Genomic DNA, 21,944 nt, shown 5'->3' on the forward strand with positions numbered 1-21,944 from the left:
CAGCACCGAGTTGGATCTTCTTCAGATAAAAAATACATGCCAGAGTTATCTGGTGAAGAAATTACATTTTATAATGCAGGTCGTTTTCTCAAAAAATACCTTACTTTGCTGCACTGTTTATCTGCTGATTCAGATATAACTGTATTAATCTAAAACCAACCAATGCATCAGCAGAGGTGATTTATTTGTCATGATCTAGTTTCAGTAAGTTTTTTTTTTTGCAACAAAGCCTTATATAGAACTTTTACCAAAAATTTAGATATAAAAGTTCCAATGAACTACTGATTTTTTTCTTTTTGTTTGATACGCTAAACACCTAAGCTACAAACCGACCTGTTCCTCTTACAGACACTTACCTTTAATTGTAATATAACAGTGCCCTTTGGGCTGTTCTCCGGTAGATTGACATTGTAAGTTTGTTGGGTGAATATTGGGCTGTTGTCGTCTACATCCAGAACGGTGACATGAAGTGTTAATCTGGATCGCCGTGGATTCTCTGCCCCATCCCAGGCTTCAACCGTGAGATAGTAATGGCCTTTAACCTTCAGGAGAACATAGATTCAAAATTTAACATTAACAAAGCTGCAAACAAAAATTGCTTTCTGACAGCTTTCTTCCACCAACCACTCAAATTACAGTTTGCATTCATGTCAACCAGATTTAATTTTGAGCTGCTGGATATGTCACCACTATATTGTTTGACAGTACTGTGCAAAACTCTTCAAGCACTCCTCTTTTCTTTACATTTTGCTTTTAAAGGGCAATAGTTCTCCAGCAACAGTTCAGAAAGGTGTTTTTTGGGGAGGCTTCTTTTGCACACATTGTAAGTCCAGTTCTTGTAACTGACCATTTTCAAAAGGAATGTTTTTTGATTCGTTTGTTATTGACCTATATTAGCATAAAAGCAGTACGTAACCACTGGGATGATCCATTGTAGTGTTTAGACATAACTTCTCTTTATGCACTTTATTATTAGGAACAAAAACAGTTTTTCTACAAAAACTGCCAACAAAACACAGTCTGAAAGGCAAAACTGTTTATTTTTCCACATAGAAGATGATTCATAACAAGCTATTCGCTGAAAACGTGTCATATCTTGATATGATGTGCAGTGTGTCCTTAAAAAATTTGAGCCAACTAGACAACTGGAGGACAAAAGAACAAGTATTAGCCCTGAATGGCAAGTTTGCAGCATATGAATGGTTTCTGAAAGTCATGTCGTTAAGAAATGGGGAAAAAAAATCCAAGAGAAGCTGCTGACCCTTCCGTTGATCTGGATAGATGCATCTTTACTGTGCTGACAGTTTATTCAGCCCAACAGTTCATCTTTCACTCCAAGGGAAGGTTAATGCCAGATTTTGACAAAACTCCTCCAACATCATCAGAAGATCAAATTTAAGAGAACTTGACATATAGATGGATGTGCAAACCCCAAAACACAATTCTTTCAGCCATTCCCGTCTGTGGAGTTACATCATAAAAATATTATTACCGTTTACAGTTGTCTGCTTCGCCTTAAACTAATTAGGAACAAAATCTGCAGCTTCGTCTGACCTCTCTGTCCAGTGGCACTGCAGTTGTAATGGCTCCAGTGGCATTGATGGAAAACAGCCCCTGGTGGTTGACGAGCCGATAATGGACCTGACCGCTTGCCCCCAGATCTGGATCTGTAGCCTAAACCAGACAGAAAAAAATGCACACGCACACACGTAATAAGAAAGGGGAATTCAAGGGTTTAATCAGCTGTTTTGAAATGCAAGCAGCACTTCAGGCTGCCTTTGAGGTGAGTCATTCTTTTAATAAAAAGTCCTCTCAAATTAAACAAAGTACATGTGTAAATCAATGATGTACAACTCTTAACATTTTTTTCAATCTTGTTAACAACTGCACAGTTTCTCTTTTGAAATCAGGAAAGATACTGGGTGGGTAAGGGGGTGAATCAATGTATGTGTGAGAAGGAGAGATAGCTGTGAATGATGAGAATTATTAACAGCATTTCCTGCCGTACAGTTTCATAAGGGGCTTTATGTATTTGCAGACTTTTTGACAACTTTTGCCAGCATGAATTGAAAGCGGGTCAGAGTTACATGAAATGATCTGTCCTGCCACATCGTCTGACCTAAACTTTATTCGACATTCTTTTAGCTATTGCTCCTATACAAAAATCTAAAGTTTTTTTGGTTTGATTTGGCAAGGGTGTCGAGACAAACTCGAGGGATCTGCTCTCTTTTCCCCTGTTGTTGGCTCTCTTTTCCCACTTATTGCAACTTGTCCAAAGGCGTTAAAGTTACTTCCCACCAGCAATTCTTAAACTTTTCCAGAGTTAATGAGACAGTGGTTTCAATTTTCACTTGGAAGAAAGTAGATCACTGTCTTCTTTCCTTTGTTGCACCGCTTTTATCTGGCTACCCCTCTGCATCTGTTCTCCAGTCAAACCCTTCTCCACATCATCTCTTTCAACTAATACAAAAAAAAGGTAGTGAGAAGGTGACAAATTGCAAGCTGCTGTTCCTTTCACCCTGTCTAAATGTTCATCTTGTCCAATCAGCATTCTCACTGCATTAAAATAGATGAGGCCAGAGCAGGGGAGAGGAGAACAGAGGAAACATTAACATGACGCGCGCGTGTGCATTTGTGTGTGCGGGCCTAGGGTTTGCTTACATTGCTGTTTCATACAAGTTCCCAGAAGTGAAATATAATTTGAAAGTCAGTGGCAAGTGTTAAAAATAATTGCTTCACACCTGTTCTGAACAGTAAGAAAACTGCGAGTGCACGTACTATGTCTATGGCATAGTATGGCAAGTTATGCTCAGATAATTAGCAATCTGTTTATACAGCATTATTAAACAACCTTAAACAACTGTTCATCAGCCTGGTGTGTTAAATGGTTGGAGTAATAAACTGTGATCCCATGCCTTCGAATTTCAAGTTTTAGAACTAAAAATGACCTGTAAACACCACGGTTGCAATTATCTATATAGCTTTGGGGCTAAATTCAAATGTTAATGTCTCCCTAGCAACTAAAGACTGCAAATGGCTCATGGAAGTAACTGGTATGTGCTTGATAAAAGTGGTTACAAAAAAAATATATGCTGCTGCGCCCAAAACCTTCTTACAATTGCTTTGGTCACTAGTGGATTGCAGCAGTTGCTCATTGTTTGCATGGAAGTTGCCAAATTGTCTGCAAACAGTTGACATCTACTCTCTGAGTTGTTATGAAACTGTAAAAATTGCAACACAAACAAAAACAGGAGACCATTTGGCTTCAAAGAAAAGGTTGCGCTTTTTCAAACATTTTGGCTGAAGCAGTACGACAAAACTTTTACGTTCTCCGTTTCCGTTTTGCGAAAATAGAGAATGTTCCATTTCTGCCATCTGCTAGTGACCAAGGCAATCACAAGGAGATGTTTCTGGGGCAGCATCATACTTAAACCTAACGACCATCAGCCACCGCTTGTCAGCAAGCTGGGGAGTAGAGAATTTTTTCTAGCAACCAGTAAGCAAATTCCATGTGACTGAAGCCTTGTATTTGACAAAAGTTAAAGAGAAGCTTACATCAACTCAGCAATTATAAATTACTAAACAAACAAATGGACACACAAAAACATAGAAGATGAGAAAAGACATTGAAATGAAAGACTAAAACAAAAACACAGTATTACAGCCTGATATACTTAAGGTTAAAATAATGCAGCCATTAACTGAGATGTAAATTTGTGGAAATTGAATTTTTTTTAAAACTGAGTTGCAGATGGTCATGTCTTTGGAGCTACTAATATGCCAAGGGTTTTCAAGAATGCAGTGATGAATGTGATCGTGAAGAGGTTTGCTAGAGGTCATGCTGACCTGTTGGAGCAGGTCAGAAAACTGAATGGAAAGTGAAGGGAACCTTTAAAGGAGTCCATGAATGCTAATTATCTAAGGGAGAGTTTTCTCCTCAGACAGAAACAGGTCATGGTCAGATCCCTTCTCAAGTCATAGTCTCTATTTATTTCACAGTAATTTGTAAAACGTTGTCCCCAATGTCCATCTGAACTCCAGAATGAGCAAAAATTTATTTTCTGCTTGTTAATTCTCAAGGCCAACCTGAACTACTATATGTTTAAACATTAGCTTTAATTAAAATTTGGATTATGCACAGTCTCTTTACCTGTGGTCCTTGTGTAATTACTTTGCAATCCATTCCATAGATCGGAAGTCCTGAATAAAGGTGCCAAGGGTGCACTGATCACAAGGTGTTTTCCAAGTACACCTCTTAATAATTTGGTTTGAAGGTGGCGTTGTGATGCACTTTGAAGGTAAGGGTTAATAGACACTCACGGCTGTGGGCACACTTTATTCTTCTACCATCTGGCTTACAATTCCAAAAGGATTCCAGGGTCACATAAGCGTTCTTGTCTAGATGGCAGAACTAATAAATTTGAAGCCCTGTATGAAAGTCTGTTGATCAAAGGGTATTCTCAGGATGGCTGCTTTACTTATGGTTGTTGTTTACATGTTCAGTGTTGCTGATTTGATCCTATAGTCTAGCTCTGTCAGAACCAACTTTCTTCCAGAACTTCAAGGGGCTCTTTGAGGGTAAAAATTTAGTAGTTTGTCAGATACAATTTGGATAAATTCTCTTTCAATGAAGGTAATACCTTGACAACTATCGGCTATTAATAACTGTACTCTTAGATGAGGATTAAATACTGACAAAATCAATTTGAGATCAAGGTAACACAAAAAGCAAAGTGTTTTTTGCCTACTTTGCAACAACACTGTGGAACAAGAGTGTACAGTTATGCTAGCAAACTGACAGCACAGCAGTGCTTTGAGCATTATATATAGAGTATACAGAATGTATGTCCCCATTGTAGTCAATGGGGACACATAGCATAGTCCCAAATCAGCCTTCTGTTTTAACAAAAAAAGTAAGAGCATAAAGAGAAAAGATATCTGACAGCAAATCCCCCAGAACACACTCACAAGGTGCAGATGGGGCATCTGTGTTACACAAATTCAACATGGATGGGAAAGTATCACATGCAAAGGCTGACATGCTTAATTATGCATGATTTTAAGGATGTTAATGTATTCACGAATTACAGTAAGAGATAGTAGTTTGACGAAAGAAGTCCTAACCTTAAAGCTCCCTTAAGAGATGGTAGGTGTACAGTACCGCATAAAAATCTCGAGCCACCCCTCAGTTCTTTGTATTTTGCTGTGAAACTGGCAGAGGTTCAGCAATTCAATAAAATGTGCAAACATAAAGATACAATATATAAGGCAAAGCCAGAGGCTGTCCAACTCTAACAAGCTTGAGAGTAAATATCTGGTATGACCACCTTTATTCTACAGCACAGCCTGAACTCTCTGACAAGCTTTCTTGTAATTTCTTTAAATAGTCTTCAGGAATAATTCTCCAGGCTTCTTGAAGAACTTTCAAAGCTCTTCTCTGGATGCTGGCTGCCTTCTTTTCTGTTCTGTGTCGAGATGATCCCACACTGCTTTAATAACGCTGCGGTCTGCACTCTGGGGATGCCAGTCCATGACTGATAGTGCTCCACTGTGTGTTTTCTATCCAGGTGTGCTTTTATGGCACTGGCAGTGTTTTTGGGAGAATTGGCAAGATATTACTGATCATGGCATTGCATGTAGATCCAAATCTGACTGTATGTTTCTGCATTTATTTTGACAAGATCCCCAACACAAGAACTGAAATACAATAGCTGAATGTATGAAAAAGCCTCCACACAGTGTTTTTATACTCATTCATCCTTCTGTCATCCTTCTGTACATACAGATGTACAGTGATGACAATTTCAACCCTAAACTTCAAATCAATCACTCCACAAAATTGTACGTCATGCCAAGATACCTTACACCTTGTTGGTGTAAAAATACTATTTTATGACTGTCAGACTGTTAATCTTTGGCATTTTCTGTTTTTTCAGCCACAGAAACAAATTATATATGTCTGCGACTGGCTGCTAGTAGTCAAGTGCCTCAAGGTACTGATTTAAAATTGGTTGTATGATTGTTTTATTTATTTTTTTCTGTTTTTTTTTTTCAGGCCTGCTACTTTCCAATCTACCTAAAGATCCAATTTAAAATGGTCTCTTTTCATTTGTTTCCTGTCATGTTTAGACACAACACTTAGATCCCTTGAGTTGGGTGACGTTTTAGAAAGTAACAGGTCAGTATTAAATGGATTTTTAAAAGGTTCCTCTGAAAATGGTCAGGTACAATGACTGGACTGAAAATAAGTGAAAAAGCAGCAAATGTCCAAAGAAAACTTCGAAAGACCATCAGAAAAACTGGGGAACAGTTACTCAAGACCATATTAAAAATACAATAAACTCTATTTGGAAGCAAATTATAAAGAAATAAGTGGTGGCTCGAGACCTTTGCATATTACTCTATGTTATATTATTTTATTGCGAAACAATTTTTTTTTTTTTTTTTTGTAGAATTTTAGTTTTCCAGATCCTAATGCGCCGTCTCTTCCCTAAAGCAAGCCATCAACAAAGAACCTTTGAAGGTCAAAAACTATCCTGTACAGGTGCTGTGTGGTTACAAGTTATTGTGGTTATAGGCAGGACTACTACGGCCTCATCTACACTAAAATTAGTACAGTATTTTTCGGACTATAACGCGCACCTAAAATCCTTCAATTTTTTTTAAAAATGACAGTGCGCCTTCTGGTATAATCCGGTACGCCTGATGTATCAATTCTGGTTGTGCTTACTGACCTCGAACTGATTTTATGTGATACACTGCGCTCAAAAATCTGTCAAAATGTTTTAGTATGACTTTGGTAAGCTACGAAGCCGCTTGATGGATTGTCGGAGCATTACAGCTACTGTAGTCAGGAGCCTTGCGGAGTGATACATCCTGTGCTTCAACATAATATTATGCTGTGTGTATAAGGATCCCAAAATGGCACCTGCTAAGAGACATGCTTACAGGCCGAATTTGCCCAACTGTTAAACTCAGACAGTGATGATGAACTTGATGGATTTGTAGAAGAGAAATGAACTGAAAAACTGAGAGCATTTTTCTGTATTTTATGTGTTACAACTGAACAATGTTGAGCATTATTGTGAATGAGCTGAATGAAGTTTGACTTATCTGACAGTTTTGTATCGCCTTATAATCCAGTGCGGCTTATAGTCCGAAAAATACGGTCCTATATATGGTTTTATGGTTTAATTATTTTCTACCAAAAATTCACGATCATGAGCTTTATATCCACTTTAAAAGCGCAGCTGGGTTGACAGCAATTATTGTGTGAAACCAGCAAATGGTTTTTGGGTCACAAAAAACCCCCAAAACAGTGTAAGGCTGAAGGCTAATGTGTAAACCTGCCGTTTTTAAAAGCTTAAAGACTTGCTACAATAAAACTATCTGTAAAAAGCTAGAATTACAATTGAATAGTATTTAGTAATGATCTCTGAAAAAAATAGCCACTAACCAAAAAAAGAAACAGGGGCCATAGATCTTTACTTAATAAGAGGAAAATCCTTATGTAAAGACTTTAATAGCAATATTATCAACATTGTCAGTTGAATAACTTCATCTAACCCCCATTACCTTCTATATTTACCTTCTACCTCATTTGCTGTACTCCAGTCACTACTTGCTAATGCGGTGACCCATTTTTGTCTGTTTCCCCAATTTTGGATCATTAAATTTTCATCGCATCTCACACAGCGACTATTAGAATTAATGAAAATTAGACTCCATCTTGTCAGTGTTATGAAGACTAAGAAAAACGAAGTCCTCTTGATGTGATTCGTATTCAGTGATTCATTACTATCTGGGGGTAAAACTGTTAGAAACTTAATAGAGCATCCACATATTGGATGATTATCCCGTGTTGTTTGAAGAAAGGCGTGAAAGAAGTGAGACACGGAAAATAAATGAGAGAGCGAAGGTAAAAAGGCAAGAAGGTAGAAAAATGCAGTTTTATAGCTTGAAAACAAGGAGACGTGGACAAAATGTGTGTGCTTATTTTCTTTTCTTACTTTTATGTGTGTGCAAATAAAGTAAATGGTTAGTCTTAAACATTTGGGGAAAATGAAGTGGAGAATTAGACGAAACGACTAATACCACACACAGTCATTTGTTAGCTGTAAAACCCACCAATTAGCTTAGCTTAGCGAAAAAATGCAAGGATAATCAACGAGCCTGGCTCTATCCAAAAGTGACAAAATGTCTTTACTGTGTACAAGCACAGTTGTAGTGCTTATCAGGTCATTAACGAATGTAAGATTTATGTCACATTATGCCATAAACTAACAGCACTGATAATGATCCGTAATGGTTAATCCAGCAGTATACACAAGGTCTTTAATTTAAATCAGCTCAGAAAAATTAGCTTAAATGCTTGAACGGTGTGCTTGATCAGTTTCCCACTTGAGAGAAGATCAGTATACCGACTTAAATTTGATCTTAAATGATTAAAAACTAGGTCTGGGTATTGCAAAACTGGCTTAGGCTGTGTTGAATCATATTGTTAATGTCACGGCTGGCGAGGCAGGCCATGTAGAGGTGCAATAAGGACCCAAACGCAGGCACTGAGATAGATCCGGAGATTGAGCTTTATTTTGAGGTGAACAGGATGCAGGAGGAACCGAGAAGGGCATACAGAGAAACTAAGAGAAAACTAAACTGAGGAAACTAACAAAACTGACATGAAACTATCATACGGCAGAAACACAGGGAGACTCGGGGAGACAACACAGACGGACCAGCAACAAGCAAAAGGAAACACAGGGCTTATATACACAATGGTGTAATCAGGGAATAGGAGACAGGAGAGAAACACAGCTGGGAGAAATCAGAGCTAACGAGACAAGGGGAAGCAAAACCAGACACACTAGCATAAGACACGGAACTTCACAATAAAACAGGAAACTCAACATACCTGTGCAAAAATAAACTATAGCAAACTAAAAACATAAATCCTATGTATTTGCCTAATACATAACAATACAATTTTTTTTAGATTTAAACAAGTTCTAAAACATTTGTTACTTTTATGACACCTGCTAAGCGCTGTGTCATATTGAAAGTATTTCTAAGTAAGCAGTTGTTGACTACATTAAGATTCTGTACTATAATAAAAAGTAATTGTTTTTAAATTTATAAGACAATGATTAAGAGTATTTAGTGTCCAAAATATTTTTGCTTCCATAAGAGTTAAATGGCAGTGGCTTTAGGTAAGGACAGAATTGAAAATTGTTATACTTTTTATAATGGGTTAAACCCCTGCAATGTGAGCAGCACTAACATTTGCTTGTGTTTTTTTCTACTAAGTTAATCTAGCCAAAGCATCTTGGACAAATGGTAAAATGGTATCAGTCTTCTTCTCCATCTGCAGTGTATTTCCAAATAATTCTAAAAAGAGAATTTTTTGTCAAGATGTTGTACTCAGAGTCCTTGAGTGTTCTTGGAGAGAAAGTTAGAGAAGCAAGGCTGAGTTGTGGGTTTTTTGGGGGGGAGGGGGTTCACACAGGACAAAGGATGTTGAACATTGAGCAGATAGACAGTAGGAGATGCAGAAGGTTTGTGTGAGAGAGGAGGATGCTAGGGGATAGGGGGAGATGGAGGCAGAAGATCTGCTGTGGCGACCAGGTGAAAGAAGAAGAAGGGCCCCTGACTGTTGCTATGTATTTTTGCATAAAAGCCAAACAGTTTGAGCTGTAATGATCTCAGTTAGCCCCAATGATTTATAACATTTCCCCTAAAACTCACCTTTAAGTACAGTAAAGTTGTCACAACATTTTACACGCTGGATTGAATCACTTAGACTGATTAATCACCTGATGTTAAACATATTGATGACTGCAGTTCCCAGAGTCGGGTGCTGCAGAAGGTTTGAGCGTGACTTTTCACTCTGCTTTTATTCTGCCTCTTCTTCTGCTCTCTGTCCTCGTGTCTTATCCCTCCCTTAATGTCTTTCTCACAGTTATCTAAGCGTAATTACATTGCCAGACAGTTAAAAGCCACGAACACAATAGAATTAATGTCTCAGCTACCTTATGCCTGCAGCTTTTCAACAGAGACCGACTCCAGAAAAAAACCCACCTTAAAGCCTGAAATATGAACTCTTATCTCTACATTCACAAGTTCTGCCTGTCATGTTCAGGTGCACAGGCTTCTTTTCTTTCAGTTCCCCCCCTTTCCCCCCGCTTCTGTTTTTTTTCTATCCCATTCTCACCTCTGCCTTTAATTTAATTCCTAAAAGAAGTACCTGCAACTGAAACTCGATTACTGAGATATTTTTAATCTGTCTCTGAGCACATTTCTTTCATTTCAGGTATAATAACAGCATGTAGGTCTTTTCTAAGTAGGTTAGTTACTATACAGACAAGCCCTTGCTAGTCGTCTCATTCCTACAATGTATTTTAGTGAGTTTTTGTGGAGTTGCTTCTTTTTCTGTTGTTTCTCGTCAGCTTTTTTTGCTATGAGGTGCCATGTTAAACCAGAACTGATAGTTTTAAGGAGGTGTAGCACAGTCATGTACACAGTATAAAGGGATATCGATAATGTGTGGCCTATTTCCTAAAAGTTTACCCCTAAAAGATGTTTTTCTTACCAATCGATTTAAAACAATTTACAATAAATGGCCAGGCCAGTTTCTGTGCAACACATTTCCACTGACAGTACACAGAAAGTTATCAGTCACACAGTGACAGGTAATCATGTAATGAACAGCCAACAGTCTGTAGCAGGTCATTTCACTGATGTATTCTCAGGCTGAAGAGCTGAGAAAGACCTCCCAGTCATCCATTGGGGATGACTGCCTAACCCTGCAGTTGATGGATAGACCAAACTGTAAACTGATTAAGAGTTGATATGATGCATCTCACTATGAGGCTGTGTCTAACATTATGCGTTGCTGATAGAGCTGGAATATCAGACAATAAGCACTCAGGAAGGCGGTACTTCATTGTTCAAATCTACATCTCTTCTTATGTTTGTAGACAACTTGGCAAACATCTATTCCTGGTACTGGTACCGACAACTAAATTTCTGGCATAGTGATGTCTCTATTTTAAATTGGGGAGGCACAGTGGTTAGTACTGTTACATCATAGCAGGGAGTTTCATACCTCCTTGCCTTGCTTTCAGGCTGGCTTCATTCTCCTTGCAACCCCAAGCAGGACAGGAAGGTTAAGAAAATGGATGGACAGATATGTTGAACTGTGGACCATGCAAAGTAACTTTAGGGAATTCAAGGAATGAAAATATGGTGCTAGAAGGACTATAACAGACCTGCTTTTAAAACAGCCTGCTTTAAAAGTGTGAGGTATTTGCTTCCATTTGCAATTACATAATGAAAATTCAGTTCATGTTGGGGCTTTTTAAAACAGCGAAAAACTGAATTCACTCAATCTGTCCTTTTTCTAAGCAATTATTTAACCATGTGTGTTAAATTCATGACAGGCAGTTTAAGAATGAGGCTCTTAGCTCTGGCATCCCACCTTTTATTCCCTACTGTGGTCCTCCCACTTCTTCCTGCCACCCAAGCATTTTCACATCTTCCCCTGTTCCCATTTACCTACTAGAATCAGCAAACCAAGGTCAGGTCTATTCATTCTTCCGGAAATCTTTTTAATGCTTACAGCTACGAACCCTGGTTTGGAATGTGGCCCAGAGTCGTGCCTTGATCAGCCCACTGAGGGATCACATAGTCTGTTTTGGTTTGGAATATATCCAAGGGTCCTTGAAAGGGAGGAAGTTCAGGATTGGAATTCTTTCAAGTGCCCTCTCCACAGATTAGGGTGGGTTTTTGGATGTTGAATTTGGAACATGGCCAAAGATCTGAGTGAAAGTAAAAATCTGGAATGCTTGGAATGAAATATCCTCTTCGGGCATAAGGGTTGGAATTGTGCCCGATGGTCCGAATAAGAAACACTATTGAAGTTTTTAAGTTTGGAACCTGTTAAAGTATGACTTGTTAAAAGTCCTGGACAAGCGTGTACAAGGGCCATGTATTTATCTCAGGAGAAGTCCTAGTGTTGAAGCAAAGAAGCGTGATTAACATTTAGAACCTGGCAAAGTGTCAGGCTGATCAAAGACCCCCTGACATCGCTGTATAAAGCCTATGAATTAAGCTTGGAGCAAATCCAAGCAAGCATGCAACCAAGTGAGCATCTTTAAAGATCAGAGCCTATCAAAGTGTCAGATTTACCCATGGCCCCTGTCTAGGGAATACATAAGTCCGTTATTAGGTCTGGAACAAGTCCAGGAGTCTTTCTGGTAAGTGGAGACCAGAGTGCTGATACAGGTGAAAGCAAAGCTAGCCTTTTAAACCTAACTATTTATTTTCCTTTTTTATTGTTGTTGAAGTTGTTGTTTTTGTAGATTTTCCACAGATTTAGAGATAATTTTCATGACACTGCTTTAACACAAACACAGGAAAAATAAAGGGAATGTAACCAAGAATTCTCATCCAAGTTGAGTTCCATTACCAGGTTAAAGAAAGAAACAAAAGAAACCCCAAACAAAAGAAAAACATAACCATTGCACTTTATTGGGAAATGTTTAGTCTCAGTTTTATTTTTTCTTGTTGCAAAAGAAAGAAAGAAAATAAATACTGCAAATTGGTTGAAACTTCATAAAGGTCTTTTTCTTATTTATAGTGCCATCGTTGGTGCTTCATGTGCTCATTTACCTCATGGTTTGTGCATTTTTTTTAACATGGAATATTTGGATTTACACACAATGTGTATTTGTTCCCTATTTTCTGTAAGGTTTTGTGTACAGTAATAATCCTAATAGACACTACTCCACACACTTGCACCACAGGACATGCACGTATTTCCTTGTATCCCCTTCCACCTGCAATATGCACTCAAAGTCCTATGAGTATAATAACAATCCTAATTACAAAGCCACGCCAGTTTAAAAAGTTACGTCAGTGATCTTTGGTCCCCGTTGTAAAAGGTTATAAGAGCCAAATTCAATTAGAGCCTCTGTGAATCAGTGTGCGCATGCATGTATTGCATTACTTATGCTGAGGGGACAATAATCCGTTTACACAGTCGTATTGTGGGATCCTTCCGTCCTTCTGGGGACAAAAAAGCCAGCCTGCATGATGCAAATTAACACATTTTAAGATGAAACATGTGACAAACAGAAAGGTCAAGGAATCTGCAGTTATAACTAAAGAAGTGAGACGTCTCTGGTGACAGCGACCTTACATCAGTTTCACAGAAACATGGCTTAGATTCAGATATGATGATTTGTGTCCCAATAACACGAGAGCTGTGCAACCAGTTCAAACACACTGGTGTGAGCCACTAGAGAAATAACAGAAAAAAGTAATCTTGCTGTACCGCTGTGTTTGGGTTTTTAATTGAGCATGAGAATCAGCGTTTCTGATAGAATGAGATAAAGTCCCATCTAAACTGTCTGTTTGTTCATGACTCATCATTATAATAAAGGATTAGTGTAAGGAAATAAACTAAAAAGGTAAAGCAAATGCACAGTCAGGGACGAGTGGAAAATGAACACATTAGCATACAAACTTGCTGTAATTATACCTGTTCACACACTACAAATATTAATTACAGTGAGTGCTTAAATGTATTCAAAAACATGTAGTGAACAGCGATGTAGGAATGTGAGAGAAATAAGGTTGGTCATGCAGGCTGCTTCTCTCCAAATGATTTAGAGTGTGTTGTGTGCAGCTCTGTGTGTGTGTGTGTCTAATCTTACCTTAACCTGTCCAACGTAGGCGTGATTCTGCTCCTCAATGACAGTGAGGTTCACTGGCAGGGAAGTATTGAACAGCGGGTCGTTGTCATTAACGTCTGTCACCACAATGTTCACCGTCACTGTAGACGTCTACACACACATGCAAACGACCGTGTTAGTGTTTAGTTCAAAGACTAATTATTGTACAAACCTTTATTTTTTTAAATGATGATTATCAGAATACAAACACTAAAACTGAATCACTACATTTCAAAGACTGTGGGTTTTGTTTTACCATCTTAGTCTATTTGTCCCTCTTGCTAACCTCGTCTTATATAACTAACTAAAGAGTTCATTTTGCTTGCAAATTTGTTGTAATCAGGCCCTGGCTGCCATATCCCTTTGTGCTAGTAAGAACTGTTCTCTCTATAAATAGATTTAAAAACTGCTCACTGTTGGTCCACTTGTTCTCTCTCTTGATGTAAAAGGTCTGTTTGTTTTAACCCTTTACACCCTGGAAGTATTGCTGTGTGACATTTATGGTGAAAATAGTTAGCAGCCACTTCCCATCTTACATATTGCCAGTACTGTGTTGGACCTCCTTTTGCATTCAAAACTGCCTTAATTCTTCATGGTATAGATTCAACAAGTTGCTGGAAACATGTCTCAGAGACTTTGGTTTATATTAATATGACAACGTCACTCAGTTGCTGCACAGCCAATCTCCCATTCCACCACATCACACCGGCCACCGGCCATTTGAACACAGTGAACTCATTTTCATGTTCAAGATGAGATCATTTGAGCTTTTTGACATAATGTGTTGTCCTGCCGGAAGCAGACATCAGAAGATTGGACACTTACAGGGATGGACATGGTCAGCAACGATTCTCAGGTAGACCATGGCCTTTAAATGATGCTCAGTTGGTAGTAACGGCTCTAAAGTGTGTCAAGACAATATCACCTACACCATTACACCACCAGCACAGCTTGAACCATTGCTGTCATGCTGTTTATGCCAAAGTTGAACCATCTGAATGGCTCAGCAGAAACTGAGAATCATGAGACAATGTTTTTCCAGTTTTCTGTAGTGGGCTGATGTGAACTGTAGCCTGTGCTTCCTGTTCTTAGCTGACATGAGTGGCACCGGTCCAGTCTTCTGCTGCTGTAGCCCATCTGCTGCAAGCTTCAATGTGCTCTTCTGCAAACCTAGGGTTGTAACATTTTCACCCAGAGAAGTGCTGCACACTGGATATCTTGTCTTTTTTGAAACATTGTCTTTAAACCCTAGAGATGTTTGAGTGGGAAACTCTTAGTAGATCTGCACTATAGTCCATCTGCCATCAACAACCATTTAACAACCATCATTTAAGTCACCTTTCTTCCCCATTGTGACGCTTCATTTGAACTTCAGCAGGTCGTGTTGATCATGTTTACATGCCTTGAGTTACTGCCATGTGATCGACCTATTAGATATTTGTGTTAATAAGCAGTTGAACTGACCTATTTATAATGAAGTAGCTGGTGAGCATAGATGATAACAGAGACAGCAGAAAACCTACTATTTCACTGTGGATGCATTTTTGTCATTAAACTGTTGCCGCTGCCATTCTTGCCATCATATTAATATCTTAACATAGTTTACTCCCTTTAAATAATGAGGGTTTGTGCTTTTAGAAGATCAATGTGAATGAGGCAGTAGCATTCAAAACACAGTGTCAGACTTTTCACTTGGCTTGAATATAGGCCAGTCAGTGTTAAATGAATAATTAAGAGTGAAATGTGGGGGCAGACAAGGGTTAAAGAGGGGCTGCTTTCAGACTGAATTCAGGCTTGTGTGGTTTAAAAACACTGCATGCTAATTTAAAAGGGCTTTTGGCCCTGCTATAAAAAACTTGAACTAGAAAAAAAAAAAAATGAATCTGAATGTTTGCCTTTAGATTCTAGGAATGAAAAATGTGTCAGCAAAACAGATGACGGATGGAGTGTGATCTAAACCTGATTGCGAATGAGAGGGAGAAAAGTGTCTAAGATGGGAAATAAAATCAACCCAAACAAACCCGAGGCTTTGATGTATATTTGTACAGGTTTGTAAGAGAAAATCTGTTTTACAGAAAATTATAAGCAAATGTAATTTGTCTTACGCTTTATCTCACTGTGTAACCAAGAAAGAGTCGGAGAGGGAGAGGCCGTAGCTGATTAGATGTCACCAATTTCTTAATGTGACTTTCATGAGTGGAAGAAAGAGAGTCATCCAATATTTGACTTTTAAAGAATGGAATTGGGAGGAGGAAGGGCTCACCAGTTTACATCAGTGGGATTAAAAGAAAAGAGGCAGTATGTGTGGGCCTGTGTGTGGGGAGAGTGACAATCTCAGAGGTGACAACAGCCTATTGAGGCTGACAGGGAACATTGGTGATGCAAGTGATCTAAGGTTAAAAACTCACACCTGACAAAACTGTTTATCTGCATGGCAGTGTATGTAAAGCAGAGAGAGCTATGACACAATGAAAGACGGTCTGTGAGCAACACTGTCAAACACACATACGGACACAAAAGAAAGAGATGGAGTAAGGTTCATTTTGCCTTGGGAGCTCTGTGAACATCACTTTTAAATACCCGCGCACCTCAGAGTTTATTATTTCACAGACACGGTGGCCATCTGCCATATTTTAACAATCACCCCGCCGGAGAACGCTGCATTTTTAAGGGTTTAGCTATATTATTTTTAGTGGTCCGCCAATGCAATGTCACAGCTGATAACTGACAACACTGCAGTTTTTGGGAATTGCTAAAACACTAAATCACATTCTCCGAGCCAAATGCTCAGCGTGTTGAACCCAGTTATTGAATCAGTCACTCAGCAGAACCTGACTTACACACAATCTGCAGATCTCATTTGTTCCACTTTCGAAACTCTAAACACACTTGGCGCCCAAGAAAAAAAAGATTTTGCAGTGTGATGTGCTCGTAATGAACGATGGCAACCAGGCAGAAGTTAAACACAATTAAGCAAAGTTGTTCACACTTGCTGCTAATGATGCAATGAAACCAACATAAGACAGCAGGGTGTACAAGATGAATCCTTGAATTCTTACTAACAATCAAGAGTGCAAGGAAGATGGCGAGAAGAACGAGGCCAAGAACTGTTTATTTATCTGAAATTGGAGGAACTGTGGTAGATTACTGTTCCTGTTTAATGACCAATGAAAGCAGGACGAAGAGTGCAGACTTTAAGCAGGTTTATTTTATGGTGCCAGTAATCAGAAGACTCAGAGCAGAGAACAGGTAACTCCCAGCACGATGCTCTCAGTGTTGAAACAGTCCTTCAAAACAACAGCATGAACTACAGAAAGATAGAGGTGTGAAGGAATCAACAGGGTCAGCATTTCATTTATTGACTGTGTCCTCCAGCACAACAGGATACGCACATGGAGTGAGTATACAGAGAACCCTTAGAGGAAGGATTAAAGATCAGATCAAAGGCTGTCTTCTGGCCCGACCCACAACAAAGACCTGATGCTGACTTGTTGTTGACTTTGATTTTGCAGAAGATACATTTAGTGTATAGTAATGTGCCTTTGCATTCTGAATAGAAAAGCACTAAATCCCCCCACACATTTACAGCAATACTGCATCGCCTGTAATAATCAGATGAAACTGCCTTTGCTGCATTATAAACAGAGCTTTGCTGGAGCCACTGTATATGCCTCTGACCTTGTGTTTCCCATGTTTTAATGCAGCGTGTAATGAAAGGTCAAAAGTAGTTTTAGTTTTATTGACTGTGTACAATGCGAAAACACTGATTTTGAATACAGATATAAAAGTACTTTGAGGAGACTGATATTGCAGGTAACACATAGATTGATGCCTACTTTTATAAGACACAGGAGAGCTTATTGTAATGCTGTCCTCTAGTATGCTGAAAAAATATCAATAAATCAGCTACAATTAACGCATACAGTGCATACAGTGACATTTAGAAGAAATACTTTTAGTTTGCGAACTGGAAAGATCACTTAGTTCTCTTTCACAAAGCAGAATACAAAGTTGGTAATGTTGCTTTTAGCTGTTATGCTCTAAGATCTTCTGTTCTTAATGTTCCTTGAATGTTTTATTCAGACTCATTTTTTAAATTCACCATCTCTGTTGTCGTAGTTTTTGTTTTTTGTGGCATTTTCTTATTCTATCTTTACATATAAGTAAAACATGACTGAATGTAGATTGAAAAGGAGTACTGAGTCTTCAATAAATCTGTCTTAGCAACTGAAGAGATTAATGTTGCACATGTATAGGAAAGATTTGCAGAATGTTGCAAATACAGGCCGATTTATTTTTCTACCAAGTACATGTCCATGCTACAGCCTGTAATTTTCGTCTGCTGTTAGGTGATTGCAAAGCAACATAATTGCATTATAATATGTAACGCATCATTTACGTTTTTTGGATGTAAACTATGTTGTTGTCATGAAAATAAAATAATATGATACTTTTATAAGGTTTTCTAGGTACATACAGTAAATGCTACAAATGGGTCATTTTAGCACATTAGTAGGCGGTTGCTAGGCAACATGATGACATTATAATGTGCAATATAGGTAGGAATCGTCACGAGCCTGAGATGTACTTGTGTGTACAGATCATATAGGAGGCATTTTCACACAGACAGAGAGTTTGTGTATTACAGTACGACACCTCGCAAATATTTTACTTGCCCCAAAGTTACATCTGCGCGGAAAAGAAGACGAGATGGTGGATGTGAGAAGAATGAGCACATTGTTAGTTTCTTGGGATTTAAAAGTCTGGCCTTGTCTGTTCCATATACAGAATAATTAAGTCTTTACATTCATTAACGTAGCAGCGCTAATCCACACAGGATTTATTTACTAATGCAATGACACAGTCCAACGCGGACCATTTGCTGACAGTTTCTATGGCATCCCACAATGCACACCGTCCTTACAGTAAAGCTGGTTTACTGCACCAACTTGTAGGGTCCTCAGTCTGTGGCAGCATGATGGATTCACTGGCCAAATAGCCAATTAGGCACTTTGTAGCCTGACACTCTCACAACAGGACATTTAATAATATGGGACACAAACGTGTGCGTGTGTATGTGCGCCCATATGAAGACAACCCAAGGCCTTCCAGGTGATTCTGATTAATGGGCCTGTATAAGGCAACTACACTCCAATCTCCTCTTCTCCTTTTTCCCCCCATTTCTTTCTTTCCTTGTCTTCCCTTCAGTTTCTCCCTGTAGCTGATATCATTCCCCTCTTGTATACCCTCTCTGTCTCTCTCCATTCACAATCCTATACTCTTTTACTCTCACTCAAAACATAATGGAGTGTCAAGCAGACAAATGTCCAAACTACTTTTATCCATTTTCTGACTTCTGGACCCTCGGGACACAAAGATAATACACTAATTGCCAAGGTCCAGAGAGCAATAGACTAACTACATGGCTGCATGAGCAAGAGTGTGTGTAATATCACTTTAGCACGAAACCACCGTTAGGGCAGCACCAGCACAATGAATACTTCTCCCTCCCACTTGCCATTTCCCTCCATATTCCATAATAAAAAAGGTCACAGTATTATAATCAACATTTTCTCCACAGTGGGATCTTAAACTTTACCTTTTGTTTTAATTGATGTGTGTGTGTGTGTGTGTGTGTGTGTACTTGTTTAAACATCTTTGTGAGGACCAAAACCTGGCATGCCACTATACTTTTGGGGACCAACAGTCTCTTGTCGGGACCAAATGCCAGTCCTCATGAATCTGAGGGCATTTTGAGGCTCAAAATGTGGTTCTAGGCTTAGAGATACAATTAGGTTATGCTTATAGTTAAGTTAAGGGGCTAAGGAAAGCATTTTATCAATTCGATCTCCTCAGTAAGATATGAAAACGAGTGTTAGTGTGTGTGGGTGTGTGTGTGTACTTGTTTAAACATCTTTGTGAGGACCAAAACCTGGCATGCCACTATACTTTTGGGGACTAACAGTCTCTTGCCGGGACCAAATGCTAGTCCTCATGAATCTGAGGGCATTTTCAGGCTCAAAATGTGGTTTTAGGCTTAGAGATACAATTAGGTTATGGTTATAATTAAGGTAAGGGGGTAAGGAAAGCATTTTATCAATTCGATCTCCTCACTAAGATGTGAAAACGAGTGTTAGTGTGTGTGTGTGTGTGTGTGTGTGTGTGCGTGGTTTGGAGGGGGGGATTGCAACACTGGTGGATTGCAGAGTGGAGAGGAGCACAGAAGCAGAAGGGGAGGAACAAGAGAAAAGAAGTGGGGCTCATCTGATTTTCATGAGAGAGCAACTGAATATGAGAAAATTGAGAAAATTTTAAAAAAGCACCCAGAAGAGTGAAAAATAGCTCTTGTTGTTAAATAAACATATTAAATAAGAAGGGTTTTGCCATTCAGTATTTTTGCGTATTCATACAGGTTTCCTAAGACGTAGAAAGCCAAGATGAAAATCCTGCCATCATAGAGACGGGGATGGTGCAGCTTTCATTTAAAATCATTTTACACAATACCTCCACAGAGACAATGATAGTGTTGCTGGATTGTTTACATGAAAAATGCTGTGAATAGTTAACGAATAAGAAAACAAAGACAAGAAGAAACTGCAAGCTTAATGCCAGGCTTCTGTCTCATGTCTGCACAGCTAAACGTTCACGGTGCGAAGAAAGTCAGATTATCGGGGAAAAAAACACACCTTCTATCTATCATCAGAAAAGTATGTGAGAGGGGTTTTGTGAAGCATTTGAGGTCATTCAGGTATCCTCCATGTCAATGGAAATGTCAAAAGGAATTCATCTTCTTCCAGCTTGATCATAAAGTCTGACAGTGAAAGAAGGATGTTAAGCAGTGAGGTTTCTAGCACCCAAACACCATCAGTAAGTGCAACTTATTGCCTGTGTTGATTAACTTATATTTAAGCATTTGATAAGATATGCAACAGTAGCAGTATGGTTTTCCTGCAAGGCTATTTGTATATACTGCTTCTGCTGTAAAGAGAGGTCAAAAAAAGCATAAATTGTGATTGTGTAAAAACAACCTACTTTCTATGAAAAGTGTCGTGTGGAAGGTTCGCAGTGCATTAAAATTTCAAACACCATACTTGAACTTGCGACATAGCAGTTAAAATTGAATGCCTCATGCTTCAGGCCTCCTGAGTGTGAAACCAAACTGATGGATAATCTTAAAAGTTGGCAGACAAAGCAAACATAAAACCAGCTAGAAGAGGAACTTAACAGCAAACAGTTAGCATTCTGTTGCCCTCTTTGGTTTCAAGCATATTTTAAGTTGGACCCTGTGTTCTCTTTGTATTCTTTTATGCCTTTCAAATACTCACCATCATTGTAAATTGGCTTTCAGTAAGAATGAAATGAAATGATATTACTGGGACTGTGTGCTTAGAAGGGTTTTTGGATGCCAATGTAACCGAAAAGCACAAAAGCTTTCCACCAACACCAAAACATCAAGTTCTTTGGATGGTGTTACTGAAGAGTATCGGTGTGAAAAAACACAGGCAGCGTGTGGACACACCATCATAGTGTTTGAATCATACTAACAATGTGGTTCAATACAGTTAGTATATATAAAAAGCTATCGACGGCCAGCTAAAACGCAGTATTGAGCCTTACCTGGCATATGGGCCATTGTATTCTATCAACATTTTTTGAGCTCAATAAATGTAGACATCTATTTCTTTATAATCAGTTGCTATAAATAGATTTTAGCTTTTTGTTATTATTATTGTGACTAAATGACAAGTAATTAAAACAATTCTAATAAACCTCTTTCTCAGATAACACCACATCTGTTGTTTGTGGAGCTTCATTGTGAAGGATGGAGAATTCTCTCCTGGAGCTACTCACTTCTCCTCTGGGGGTTTGAGACAACTCAAGTAAAACAACAAGTAAATATCTATATGACACAGTTGAGTTTCTTACTCCTTCTGGGTGTCCGTCTGAGGCTGTCACCACCAGGGTGTAATAATCCAGAGTCTCCCTGTCCAGAGGTTTGTCCAGAACCAAATAGCCTGAACTGGAGAGAGAACAAAACACACCGAGTTCTTGTTAACCCTTCAGCCAAAAGAACAGGAAAAATAAAAAGATGATGAAAGACTGTGCAAACCATGGTGAAACAGCATACTGTAGTTTAGTAAAAAAGATTAAAAACAGAGTTTAAATTCAAAAAGTCTTGATTGTCTTTTTACTTTAACCCTAGTGATATATGTA

The 21,944-nt window shown here is 38.7% G+C and overlaps 1 protein-coding gene across 1 annotated transcript in view; it reads right to left on the reverse strand.

The window, feature by feature from the left end:
- LOC116329820 (protocadherin-15-like) overlaps nt 1-21,944 on the reverse strand; it is a 209,712-nt gene that overhangs the window by 83,700 nt on the left and 104,068 nt on the right. The window contains exons 19-22 of the mRNA XM_039616856.1: nt 21,657-21,750; nt 13,713-13,841; nt 1,555-1,674; nt 357-542 (exon numbers count right to left, since the gene is read on the reverse strand). Of these exons, the coding sequence (XP_039472790.1) occupies nt 357-542; nt 1,555-1,674; nt 13,713-13,841; nt 21,657-21,750 (529 nt within the window). The remainder of the gene's footprint in view (nt 1-356; nt 543-1,554; nt 1,675-13,712; nt 13,842-21,656; nt 21,751-21,944) is intronic.

The sequence above is a fragment of the Oreochromis aureus genome, linkage group 8, assembly GCF_013358895.1.
Source record: "Oreochromis aureus strain Israel breed Guangdong linkage group 8, ZZ_aureus, whole genome shotgun sequence".
NCBI classification, from domain to species: domain Eukaryota; kingdom Metazoa; phylum Chordata; class Actinopteri; order Cichliformes; family Cichlidae; genus Oreochromis; species Oreochromis aureus.